At 39.3% G+C, this 13573-nt stretch overlaps 1 protein-coding gene across 1 annotated transcript; it reads right to left on the bottom strand.

Moving 5' to 3' along the window:
* Positions 1 to 24: 24 nt before the first annotated feature.
* On the bottom strand, positions 25 to 12220 carry LOC146663975 (kelch domain-containing protein 1-like). Its single transcript, XM_085416944.1, has 13 exons — positions 11963 to 12220; positions 11123 to 11193; positions 10750 to 10867; positions 7182 to 7294; positions 6863 to 6953; positions 6674 to 6772; positions 5675 to 5749; positions 3245 to 3303; positions 3010 to 3122; positions 2654 to 2726; positions 2391 to 2475; positions 1084 to 1163; positions 25 to 400 (listed from the first exon to the last, which is right to left on the bottom strand). The coding sequence occupies exons 1-13, from the start codon at positions 12062 to 12064 to the stop codon at positions 280 to 282; spliced, it is 1200 nt and encodes a 399-aa protein (XP_085273070.1). The 5' UTR covers positions 12065 to 12220; the 3' UTR covers positions 25 to 279.
* Positions 12221 to 13573: the final 1353 nt, after the last annotated feature.

Below are 13573 nucleotides of genomic sequence, written 5' to 3'. Positions count from 1 at the left end.
ACAAAAAAAAGCTACACTAATATGTTACATCAATACCTTTTATTACTATTTCACAGACAATTTTTAAACGTTAAACAGACAGCACAACATGAAACCACAAAACGGAATAATTTTACCCAAAATTAAAAAGGCTTCATTTACAAATTAAGTTAAAAAGTATCTTATCTAGCACCATTTTTCAAAGTATAAATACATATTCCCAACTTATAAATGAAGACATTTCAGTGAAGACTTGCTCAGAATCTTGGTGTCTAGTCTAAACATAGTCCTCTCTAAGTTTTAAGAACTGGCAGAAAAAAAGCTCATTCTCTTCTCAAGTGTCCTCTGTAGCTTCGATGGCAGCCAGCTGAGCTGCAACCTGAGCAGCTCTGAGTTTTGTCCAATGACATCCTCACATAACCTGAAGAAGAGCAGAACACAGGAAAATACCTCAGCGTGCAGTTTTATTTATTCAAGGGAACCATTATGTTTTCTGTCACCTACACTCTCACCAACCACTTTATTAGGTAGACCTTGCTAGTACCAGCTTGGGGCCCTCTTTTGCCTTGAAAACTGCCTTAATTATTTATGATACAGACAAAGTGTTGAAAGCATCTCTATTCCTGCTGCTCACGGGATGTTTTGTATTTTTCAGAGAATTCTCTCTAAAAACTACAGATGGTTGTGCAGGAAAATCCTAGAAGATCAGCAGTTTCTAAAATACTCAGCTCGGTTTGAAGTTTAGCAGGTTGTCTTGGTCATGAGCTGAGTTTGTCATGTAACCAGACGATTAGATATTTGTGTTAATAAGCCGTTAAACATGTGTACCTAATAAAGTGACCTGTGTTCGTATAATACCAAGATAAAGCTTATTAATCTAACGCCTTGCTGCATGTGAGGCAGCACAACTACAAGGAGTTGCACAGCTGTGTTTGCAGACTTTATTAAAACTGATTAATTCTGTGTAAATGGAGGTTGTGAATGGAGGTTTCAGTGATGACAAGAAATACATGTGTTAAAGTATGAAATGATTAACACAACAGAAAGTATGAAACCCATGCTGCATCTTTGTTAAATGAATCCTAAAATTTTAGTTAGGCATACCTGGAGAGGGAGTAAGGCTGAGTCTGAAAGATGAGTACGTCTCTGCAGTGATGTGGTGATGGAAGCCTCAAAATAACCATCTGATGACAGGATTCAAAATAATCCCATGAGGATGGATGATACATGCAAGAATCATTATACCTTTTTTCCCTACTTGAACGTTTTTGGGCACAAAAATTGAATCGGTTTATGGTTGCCACACTTAGTGAACACTCTGTATGTCCTACTGTACGGTCATATCAACGTTTGCACGGACTTCTTGCAGATAATAAATCATAGAGACTTTCTTCAAATCCCTGACATTTTCTAAAGTACTGCTACATTTAACATTAAGAATGAAATGTCAAAATGCTTTTTTTCCATCTTTAAAGCTCACGATTTCTCTCCCACAAACGGTCCTAGGTTCATTTTTTCTGTGCAACATCAGCACCGGTGATCCCAGTCATCTTATTTGAGTTAGTTTTCTGTTTGTGAATGAAGCATAATGCTAAACGTTCTACATCTGAGTCTGAGATGTGGCTTTTAGGGTTGTTGTTGTTGTTGTTTTTTGCAGTTTCTTTGAGCATTACATGATCTGAACTTGAGGGAAACACATTGGGAGACATCGTCAGCTTCCCTCTCGTAAATAAACTTTCTGACTGTAGAATGATGGACTTCAAATAAAATGGAAATGACCCAATAACCCTTCCCAGATCAATTAGCAGCAATAATGGCTTCTCTGAGATCATTGCTGGTGTCTCTCCTCCTTCACACTGTGCTAACACATAGCTGGAGGCTCCAGACCAGCAAACTGCCAAAATGTATGTTTTTATAGAGCTCTCCACACTTGCTGATGATCTGATAAACAGATAATAAACTTCACTTTGGCTTAGTATTTGTTAAATAAATAATGGCAATTTGTAAAGTGCCATGTTGTTGTGGTTCATCTGAGGCCCATTTACCTCATTTTAAGACCCGTTAAGGAACAAATTACTGTTTCTGTTGCCTTGATATGTAAAGCCTTAGAACTGAAAGAGGTTATTTTTCACATGACTCTGCAACACATTGCAGGTGCATTTAATACTTTGAGCCCTTAAACTACTTATGCTTCATTTATGTAACACTCCTGGTTAAAGACGACGCTGTAATTGGTTGACTCAACAAGTTACCTTAAGAGTAATGGGGTTTAAAAGTATTTAAGGAAAGTTGCTGTTTAATGCAGCAGCCTTTTGATGATGTCTGCAACGGGAAAGGATTATACCACAATGGATTTATTCAGTAAGACCTTACAGTGTAACAAAACAATATGACCGATGTTAATCACATACCGAATCCATGACGATGCGGAGGTTCCTGCTTCCCCCAAACACCACAACGTCACTATCCCTCCCCAGGCACGCCGTATGGAAAACTCTGACAAGTAAATAAAGGTTTACTGCAGCAAGGCTTAAATTTTGTGCATTTTGAAGTGTTCTGAGGAATAAATAACAAGATTTTATGGATAAAATAGACATTTCTGTGAGAACAAATTATGATAAAACTATGAAGCTGAAACACTTAATTTTAACATTTACAGAATGATTTTAATTACCTGGGCTTGTCTTTGTGGGGGTTTATCATCTTGGTCCACTCTCTTGTTTGTGTGTTAAACTGCCAGGCATCATCTAAAAGAAAGAGGCTCATGATAAAATAACGAAGCTTCACTTTCACAAACCATTCACTTCCTTGAACCAAAAGAATGATTATATGCAATCAGAATGGTTATCTGTTTTATAAATGGCATCAGGAAAAACAAGTGGGGATTTGCTTAAATATTTGGGAGTTTTTTTGGAAATCGGACCACAAAGAACCACTTCATTTTCTGCCTCTTTATAATTACTTTCATTCTTGGAGTATTTTGTCTCATCCCATAACAGATCGGTGCTTATTCTGGGTTCTTAGACTTACTTAAAGTATCTCCATTTGTGCCAAAACCTCCGTACATGAACAGCGTGTGATCTGACGTGGGCGTCATGGTATGCCAAGAGCGACCAAGAGGTGCAAAAGCTGAGGAGATGTCACTGTTCAAAAAAGATAAATAAAAAAATAAAATAAAATGCAGAGCAGTGGTCAGTAAGCCACTAAGGACAAATCCTGTGAGGTCATTGCTTTTGTATGTGTGCAAGAGTGAAAGAAAATTTACAGTTTGGTCCAGGTCCAGGTGTCCAGGTCTAAGCAGAACATGTCCAACTCTGCTGCTTCCTGCAAATGTAAACTCAGATGTTAGGCATTGCTCTTGCCTGAGGCACTACACTTGGCTGTAAATGACTGCAGCACTCAGCATTAAAAGAAAAATATGAAGTACAACAACTTTATAAATTTGTGCACATCTGGACCGGTTATTTTGCAGCTGCTATTTTTAGACTGTATGTAAAAGAGGGCCCGACATAATCACCCCCTGATGGCCATTTAAGGAAAGTTCAAAGCACTTCCATATTTGCTGCACTTTTCAGACCTGGAAGCTATGTCCATCTTTTATGTACAGTCTGGAAATCCTGTTTGACTACTTACTGGCTCTTCCACCAGTCTGTCAAAACAACAACACATTTTTATTTTGAGGAGAAGGAGGACAAAGTTACAGGAAGTTACAGTCTGCCAAGTAGGGCAGGTGGTGAGTTAGTAATATGCTCTTGTTTTCACAAAAATCTACAACCCCTCAGCCTCCTAGTAGACACACCTATGGTATCAATTTCAAAATCACCCTGTTCTCAAGCTATTGCATTCACAAACTTAGGTCTCCACGCCGCCCGATCAGTGGCGTGACAACAACACCCCATCACCCTTTTGCAGGTGAGGGGTAAAAAACAGATAATTTCAGGTTCAGCTCCACACAATCTTGTGAATGCTGCAGTGTCGATCCTCAATATTAAAGTCGAATTAAAAGGAAGATGATGAAACAAAATTGGAATATGTCTGTGAAGGTTATCAGTCATCCAGGTCATCGTAGTCAAAGGAGCTTGCAAAGAAAAGCGTCTGGACTTCTTTGAGTTACTTGAAGACGTTTCACCTCTCATCTGAGAAGCTTCTTCAGTTCTAAGGTCAAATGGTGGAGAGTCCCAGATATAAACCTAGTGGGAGTAACCCCCCACAGAGGGACAAAAGGACCCCCTGATGATCCTCTAATCGCCTGAGCCAAGGTGTGAAACTGGGTGTGGGTCCCAATCAGCCAGAGTTTCGGGTGAGCTCATTGTGAAACCTGGCCCCACCTTATCATGCGAATTCCTGAGGTCAGATGGCCCAGGATGTGAGTGGGCGTTAAGGCGTCTGGGGAGGGATCTCAAAACTGGATTATAGATGGCAGACAGTTGGTGTCATAAAACACCGTCTCTGTTCAAAGATGGTCGCTCACAATGGACATAGATGGCTTCTTTCACTCCTCTTTCAAACCATCTGTCCTCTCTGTCCAAAATGTGAACAACAAAATCGGAAGCTTCACACAAAGATAAAGGCATACATTTAATATGCCTTTAAGGCCACCAGTTATGCTGGTCTCAATGCCTACTTTGCTCTCTCATCTTTCTTACAGGACTAGTTACATGCAAAGTTATTTTTTTCTTCTTTGTCTACACCATTCTGGGCAAGAAAGGTGTTATCAGCCTTTTAGAGCGCCTTGAGGTTTATGTTCATTGTGTGATCCCATGGGTGCTTACGTTACACTTTCACTCACACCTGTGGTGAGTGAAAATATATTTGCCTCTTTGTGTCTCCATATAGAGAAGCTGCAAGCTGATATGAGTTGGTGTATTTTTTCAGTGTGTGTAGAGCTCAGAAATATAGGCGTTTTATTACGACCTTTAGCATTTGAACATGGACTTTGTCATATTTTTTACTGTATGACAGTCGAGTCAGTCTGAGGTCAGAACAGAATTTCTATGGAGCAAACTAATAATATTGGCATGCTGGGAGAGGACTGGAGGTGTGGAAGGAGATAAACCTAAAAGGGGCAGCTGGGAAACTTAACGTGATTTATAAATCCTGGAACTTTTTGGCATTTAAAATCATATTTTTGGAGAAATAAAGTTTTAAGAGAGTGACTGTTAATCTGCCATACACTACATGGCCCACAGAATATATATTATTGTTGAGCATCTCAATATAAAGCTATGTCCATTAATCTGCCGTATTTCTGCTCCACTTTTCTGAGATTTTCCCACCAGACTGTAGCTGCATTTGTAAGGTGGAACACTGTTTTTAGGTGATAAGCCTTGACTTCCACCTCATCCCAGAGAGGGTGGATGGGATTGAAGTCGTGACTCTGTGCAGGTCAGTCAAATTCTTTCACACCAAAAAAGAAAACCATTTTTATAAAGGATCTGGCTTTGTGCATGAGAGCGGCTTCACGTCACAACAGGAAAGGGATGTTGAAACAGGAAAGGGCCTTCCCCAAACTGTTACCACAAAGTTGGAGGAAGAGTATTGTCCAAAATAGTTGCAGTATACTTCAGCATTAAAGTTTCCCTTTGAGGACGACAAAAATGCAGATCAACCGATACAAAATAGGTTGCGTGCAAGAGTGTCTGCATATTTTTGGCTGTTTACGGTGTCGTTAAGCAGCTCAGAAAAGTGAACTCACCACACCACCACTGATGTAACCTTTGTTCCCCAGCAAGGCACTGGCATGGCAGCCTCTGGGGGATGGAGCAGAACCCTGAACAAAAGAAAACACACCATTTTATTATAAAAATCAGCAAAACACAAATTATAGTTTTGTGACATCATCCTTCTCCTTTTTTTAAATGTTTTTTTATTTATTATAGGCCCACCCAGAGCATCATCCTTGCTGGTCTGATAAGCTTGACAAGAACTGATGAGGCTGGTGATCTTTCCCCACAACCATCAAACCCATTCCCCACAAAATGGTCCTCAGATGATGAAGCTTAGACCCGCAGCTTTTCCTGGAGCACCACCAGCATTTCAATACAGTGATTTTACCACTGCAACCATCTCTTCGCTTTCAGTTAGACCCTAATTTTTCTACATACATGAAAAACCTATTATATACCCACCATGCTGTCATATGGTATTCTATTATATGAGCATTGTAAACACAATTTAGGATGTAGCTAAAACCTTAATTCCTTCTAATGGCCAGCAGGGGGCGACTCCTCTAGTTGCAAAAAGGTGTCTAATTGTGTACAAGTCTGTGGAAAAACAGCCCTCAGCTCCCTTAATTATGATCTCAGTAAACACTTTATTTGTGAGTGTATTATCTCAGTTGCTATTTTAATGATTTATTAATTATTTCAAGGTATTAATTTAGTAAATTACAGAATTGTTTAAAAGTGTGGAATTTTTCAGCTGGGATCAACTTCTGCTCCAGTCATTTGGTTAAAGATAATAAAAAATACCATTTTAGTGTGTAATGCTTCAAGGTCATAGTTCAAAGGTCAGACATCAGCGTGTTGTTAGAAAGCAGGCTGATGTCAGCACGTTGTAATAAAAAAAAAAATCATAAAACATCAAAGTTTTAGTGTAGCTTCTGGTACAGCTGTGTCTGAATACAGCCTCTGAGAACTGCTAGCATGGATAGCCTAATAGTTCAAAAGTAAGACCATCTTATCGTTTTACTCACTTGAGTCTCTGGCATGCTCCATGTAGCTGTGAGTGTGTCAAACACATTCACCTCACTGTTCCATCCCTTGCACAGAGTTACTTCATTTACAGCTCTTGACTAAAAAGAAAAACATATCGATCATCATTAGTAAAACAACGATTAACCAATAAATTGGCAACCAAAGTTCTATATCAGAGTAATATCTACCCAGGACATCTCTTCTAAAGTGAAGTTTGATGACGATGTGTTTCGTAACTCCCTCAAGGTCTTGCATCCATATCCACCAAAGTAGATCAATCTGCACAGAGACAACATAGGAGAGAATACTGCTCTTTTAACTTTCATTTACAAATGAAATTACTGAAACCTGGAAGAATTTGTGAAAAAAAGAAAAAAAAAAATACAAACAAACATCCTTCAATTAAACAAAAAAAATGAGGTAAAGGTGCAACATAAACCCCTGCTATTTGTATTTGTAAAACTGGGGCTGCTATTCATTGACAGCTTGTGTATTGTAGTAACTGACCTGCCTCTGTGTACCCAGCAGGAGTGTTTGTTACGAGGTGAGGGGGTCGTTCCCTTCGTGTCAGTCACTCTCTTCCATGAGCAGCACGGCTCAGAGAGGTCAACGCTGAACATCTACAAACACCGTTCAATTTATTAGACAAAATAAGAAAAATACACTCGCTGGCTACTTTGGTAGGTACACCTGATCAGTTGCTCCTTAATGCAAATATCAAATTAGCCAATCATATGGTCAAATGCATTTAGGCATGTTAGACATGGCCAAGATCAAACTGTGGATCAGAATGAGGAGGAAAGGTGATTTAAGACTTTTAATGTGGCATGATTATGGTGGCAGATGGGTTGATCCGAGTACTTCACAAATTGCCGATCTACTGATTTTTTCCGCACAACCATGACTTGGGTTTAGAGAGAATGGTCAGAAAAAAGAGAAAATATCAAGCGAGTGTCAGTTCTCTGGGGGAAAAAATGCCTTGTTGATGTCACACATCAGAGGAGAAACCAAACTGGTAGGAGCAAATTTGCCATAAACAGCATGAAAGCAAGGATCCATGCTACCTTGTATCCATGGTTCAGGTGGTAATGGTGCAGGGGACATTTTTTCAGCACACAGTCTAGCCATCTAGCCAATTTTTAATTCAAACCTTTTTTTAAAGGAGCTCCTGGCTGCTTGTGTTTGTATTTTATTGTCAAAAATGAACCACAAATTCTTGACTCTTAATTTTGCATATTATATGGATGGTAAATCCACACTGCTTATGCACCTTTTCATTTTAAAAGCCATTCTTTGTGAACTTCTAGTCTGCCTCTACAGAGAGCTTTCACACGCTTCAAATAGCTATCAGAACAGATGATCGAGCTGGATAATCTCCATCTAGTCTCTACAGAGTCTGGTATGAGCCTGACAAAACAGCATTTGTGAACCACACACACACACACACACACACACACACACACACACACACGACAAACTGCATTTGGAGACCGTCTTCATACCCTGAATCAAAACATGAAATAGATGAATCTCCTTTATGCCTCTCTAAACACTGATGTGCAGACAAGCCCCTGCGACTATCTTTATGCACGTCCGATCACATTGTCCAATCTTCCATATCAGTGATAGGCACCAGAAAGCATAAAGAACAGGTCAGGCTCTGAGTGACTTCTAATTAAACATTATCACAACAATGACGTCACACAGCTGAGCCCGTTTTCAGAAGAGACAAATATTTGATGACCTCTGAAAAAGTCAAACAACTTTTACAGCTTTCTTTAAAAAAAAAAAAAAAAAAAAAAAAAGCTCAGAAGACTTACTCAAATAGTACATCTGAAACATGATGAACAATATTACACTTTAAAAAAAAAAAAAAAAAAACATAACTTCAAATGTGTTGCCCCTGGGGAAGGAGGCATGCATATCACTGCACATACATGTAAAGTGTCAAGCAGTTATGCAAGGAATTTTGTTTTGTCTGTTGTTTTTTAGAAACCCCTAGAAAGAGAGCCTTATCTGCTTTCTTACTATCGTGCATCTTAGTAATATTGTGCTGAAACTGACTTTAAAAAAAAAACATGTTTGCTTTTTTGCAAGTTACCAAAAAATGTAAAGTCTGATATCAAAAGTTGACGGGCGGGTAGCTGGGTGTAGTTTTCCAAATCTATTCAACTATCCTTCAAACAGTTCTGCTGAAGTATGTACTCCCACTGTGAGCAAGTCTAGCAAAGTTCAGAACGATAACTTGATCTTCACAAGAACAAAAGTGCCAAGATGCTGATGCCTCTCAGGTCTAACATGTACACCAGCTCAAGTCACTAGCTAACTTTTTGACTTTGTGTATGCTAATATTTGCTCATTATATCAAAGACAAAGAACAGCCAGTGTATAAATGCAATTTTCCAATGTGAATGAGACATTTTAATATATATATCCAGCAGATCTCTGTCCAGAAGAGCTACCTTGTATCCATGGTTCAGGTGGTAATGGTGCAGGGGATATTTATTCATAGCGCGCATATGCATGCATATATCTATATATATCTATATATATATATATATATATATATATATATATATATATATAAATAAAAGAGCTGCCATGGTGACAGTTTGGAGGAAAGGATGGGAGTAGGTGGGAAGGTACACTTTCTTGTCCATTCTTCTAAACCACGATTACATGTTTGTACAGCTCATTTACCAAATTTCACAGTAAACTATCTGACAGGAGCAAACTGGTAGGCAAATTGTCACTGATACATCTACACCCAGTCAAATAGAAAGGCTAAAATAATTTTCCAACAGTTTCACATGTTACCATGAAGTTAGTTAAGTGAAATAGTGAACTTATACTGGTCATATGTGTGAATGTGAGTGTGAATGATTGCCCTGCAACAGACTAGCGACCCATTTTGGATATACCCCCACCTCTTGTTCTATAACAGTTGGGATAGTCTCCACCCCCTTAACGACCCCAAATTGGATAAGCTGAAGAAAATGGATGGATGGAAGTAGCTGGAGTGCTGTTAACAGCATGCTCTGAGAAACTGCAAAAAACCCAAGAGCTCAAACTCTATAGGCCTCTGTTAACATGTTAAATGTAGAAGTTCATGGCAGTACAGTTGTCAAGTACAGTGGTGGATGGGTAATGATTATGGGGCTTAGTTTGCAGCCACAGGAGCATGACCTCCTCTAGATGTGAGGACATCTCTGCGACAAGTTAAAACTTCCTTGAAATTGAGCCATACAAGAGGGCAATTACCTTAAGTACTAATATCTGCATGGAAAAGTTCTTACCCTGCAGAAAATTGTACAATTAGTGTCTCATTAGTGAAACATGTACGTACACTGGCCCATTTTTAACTTACCACCGTGCATTTGTTGGTAGAGCTGAATTATTCTGAACCAACAGGGCTATGCAATCTGCTGTCAGACACTCACTACAGCTTGAGTGAAAGCTCAATAAATAAAAAAAGACTACAAGAAAAGGAACCAAGCAAGTGAACGCCATGGAGCGCATGATTTGCAAGTCCAAGATAAGAAAATCAACGTAAAGAAGAAAATGAAAATCCAGATTCTCCAGCATCCATAGAATAGTGCCAAGATGTCTAAGTGTCGACATCTGGCAATACCAGAAGTATTTTAATGAAAGATATGATCATTTAAAATAAGATGAGTTGAGATAATGAATACTGGAATATGTTTACACTAAAAAGTTTAGTGTTATGTTTTCAAGAGGAAGTAATGGCTGTATTCAGGTTAAAGACTATTTAAATTGGCTGAACAAGACAAAAAATATATATATCAAGGTCCACACCTCAACCAAGCTGAAACGCTGTCACACAACCTTCTGCATAATTATTTCCTCCGCTGAAGTTTTTCAGACACTACCTTTGCATTTTGATGGATGAACGTGGTAAGTACCAGCTGATTTATTTTATTATGTCCTGATACATAAAACCATAAAATTGATAGAAAGTTTTTGTATGACTGTAGAAGTTTGTTTAAGCATTTATCTTTATCAAACGTGACGCTCAGGTCTGAGTTGGAACAGAATGTGTGGCCCAGCATCTCACCTGGCTGGAGTACCCAGCTGTTTCATATCCTCCAAAGATGTAGAGTTTAGTGTTAATATTAGCACCGCAGAAGCCCGACAGGTCTGGTGGGATGTCTCCAGTCATCTCTCTCCGCTCCCTGCAAAGACAAAAACGTTAAAAAACGCCTGTAAAAGATAAGAAGGTAAAGCCTTAGAAATCTTAAACACACATATAAAGTAAACACTAAGAAAGGTTGGCTTTGGTTTTAGTTGACCTGACTCAAATAACCATAAAAGAAAAGGCTGTTTTTTGAATGCTAAGACACTTTTATCTAGTTTGTCCTATCCTCTGATACATGTCAGTGTGACACACCGTTTATCTCAGCTGATAAACAGCCCTCATTTGATCTTACCACATCCCACTGTCTAAATCACAGAGCCATATCTCATCACTGGGCAACACGACATCCTGTCCGGCAACTACCTGTGAAGGAACAAAGACAAGATAAAGCTGTGAATGTCCTCTTTTGTTCACTAAAGCTGCACATTGCTGAAAAGCTGTGGTGACCTTAGATGGCTGATGGACATAGCAACAACCTGGATGCAGCAAGATGCAGTTTAAAAAAAATGTTTCTTGTTGAAACATGCTAGAAGGATTTCCTAGAAGGATATTTGAAATCTCCAGTTCATTTGCCAAGTTGGTTTCCGCAGTGTTTTTTTTTAAGTCTACATATACATATACAGTCACAAACGCATTGAACCAAAACAACTGTTCACTTTTAATTAAAGTGAACAGTTAAAGTGAACAGTTACACAAAGGTGCTTGTACACCTTTGTGTAACTCACTCAGTTCAGTAGCAGCTCAAGCTGTAATACCTTTCAACGACACATGCTGGATGCGTGTTATTTGTCGTACTCATAAATACGAACACTGATATACTCCGGTGATTTATTCCTTTAGGATTCAATTTCCTCAAAGTAAACACAGCGAGGACGCTGTGTCCTCGCTGTGTTTACCATAGGAGTTACCATAGAAGCAGTCACCAGTGACTTTTTCTTTAAATTTATTGTCATGACTTGGCTCCGCGTAGAAACACCTGCACCTAATCATCCAGGTAAAGAAAGGAAATTCTAGAAAGTTCATTCTCTTCATCGAAACGTTTTCCCCCACTGATGACGTTCAGATAAACAGAATCAAGTTTTGGGGACCTGCACAGGTAGCGAGGTTATAATTACACCTCGGCTCTTCTTACCTGGTAACCTCCCCACACATACAGCGTATTGTTGTGTATGAACGCGGTGTGGCTGCTCCTCTCCAGCGGGCTGACCGGCGCGTCTCTCTGAGCAGCATCCATCCCAGCTCTGCGCTCTGACTCTCCTGCCTGATGAGCAGCGCCACGTCGCCCAAATAAAAACCGCCGAAAAGTGCTTAACAAAGCTTAAGGTGAATGCTGTGGCGGCTCAGAGGACCTGATCGTGTCGCTCTGGCTCAGAGAAAACTGCCGTCTGAATTGGAGGCTTTGCGGAACGTGTTTTTCAGGCTTGCTGCCTTTGTTTACTCCTCCCATAAGCATGAGCCCTTCATGCAAGTTCGGCACACCAGGTATTGCGTGTTTAGAATACCTAAGTGATTAAGAATCATTTGTTTAGAATGGGCCGCATGAAAATTTAACACATTGCGCGTAATTTCTCTGTGATAGAGTGAAATATAATCATGCTAGTATACTCAACAATAAACAGGCAGGTTAGAAGCAGTGAAGTGGATATTTTAACACCCCAAACACAGATGAAATCAGAACATAGAAGTGCCAAGTATGGCAGGTAGGTTTGGTATTAAGGAATCTGCTCCGAGTGATACATCTGTTCCTTTTCTTGTCAACCTGTTATACAGCCAAGACTTCTCCCTCCTCCCCTCTTCAGGAGCTTCCAAAATTCTAGTTGAATTCTAGTGAAATGAAGGTCAAAACATTAGTTTCATTGATCCTGTTTTTTTCCCATAATACTGTAAATCACATTTAATCTGTGTATTTTCACTACATATTAATGGTCATCCACTTCCTTCTGCAGGAGCTCTTTGTCTCTAAAAGCACATTTCAAGGTTCATGTTAAACTTGGACTCAAGTAGAGTAGCTTTGCATTATTCAGTTTAAAATAATACTTGTTTTTCTCATACTGGTCTTTGTTACAGCCCCATAGACTGTTTTAGGGCCTCTCGCTTTAAGCCATCCTTCTTCTGATTGGTAAACATAAGGTCTGTGGGACTGCCATGTGCCACATGTGACCATATAAGGGATATCCACACTCAATGAACTAAAACAGAGTCCAGAGTGAGGATCAAACTATCTGTTTAGAACACTTTGAAGCATCAGCTTTCGTCATTTATAAATATTGATTTCACTATTCGCAATTTTGGTATGTTTTTATCTTAATATAAGGATCCCCTGATGTATCTGTATAAATATGACAGAAAATGATGAAAAGCACAAAATGTCCATCTTAAAAGATGTTGAAAACAGGAATTTCCCTTCTATCTTTTCTACATGTAAAGACACACCCAAATTCCTACAATGATTTCAGTGTGACAGATGGCGATGAAACTAACTTCCTGACTTCCTTATTTCACAGAGGAACTTGTTAAACACAGTGTTATTGTTTTTAACATGACTGCACAAAAACAAAGTTTCCACAGGACTTGATGGAGTCCCATTGCATGACCAAATTTGGACCAAGCTTTAGCGTTGGACAATATGGCCTCACATTTGACAGGGTCATGTGACATGAGCCCAAGGCTGTTAAAAACATGTTCTGCAGAAATATGTGGTCCTCCAGCACACCTGCATTTGCAAAAGGTCCTAAGCCTGTGA

This window comes from Rhamphochromis longiceps, linkage group LG8 (assembly GCF_057381845.1).
Source record: "Rhamphochromis longiceps isolate RC_006_pf linkage group LG8, R_longiceps_female_GT1.1, whole genome shotgun sequence".
In the NCBI taxonomy this organism is placed as follows: Eukaryota; Metazoa; Chordata; class Actinopteri; order Cichliformes; family Cichlidae; genus Rhamphochromis; species Rhamphochromis longiceps.
Note: the sequence above shows the minus strand (reverse complement) of the source record. Positions and strands in the feature narration are given on the sequence as shown.

Excerpts from the sequence above, each read along its gene's own strand:
- LOC146663975 (XM_085416944.1), bottom strand. The coding sequence starts at position 12,064 with ATGGATGCTGCTCAGAGAGACGCGCCGGTCAGCCCGCTGGAGAGGAGC. Across the intron at positions 11,194-11,962 it reads ATGTGTGGGGAGGTTACCAG|GTAGTTGCCGGACAGGATGT; the intron begins GTAAGAAGAGCC and ends GTTCCTTCACAG. Across the intron at positions 2,727-3,009 it reads CACAAATGGAGATACTTTAA|ATGATGCCTGGCAGTTTAAC; the intron begins GTAAGTCTAAGA and ends TCTTTCTTTTAG.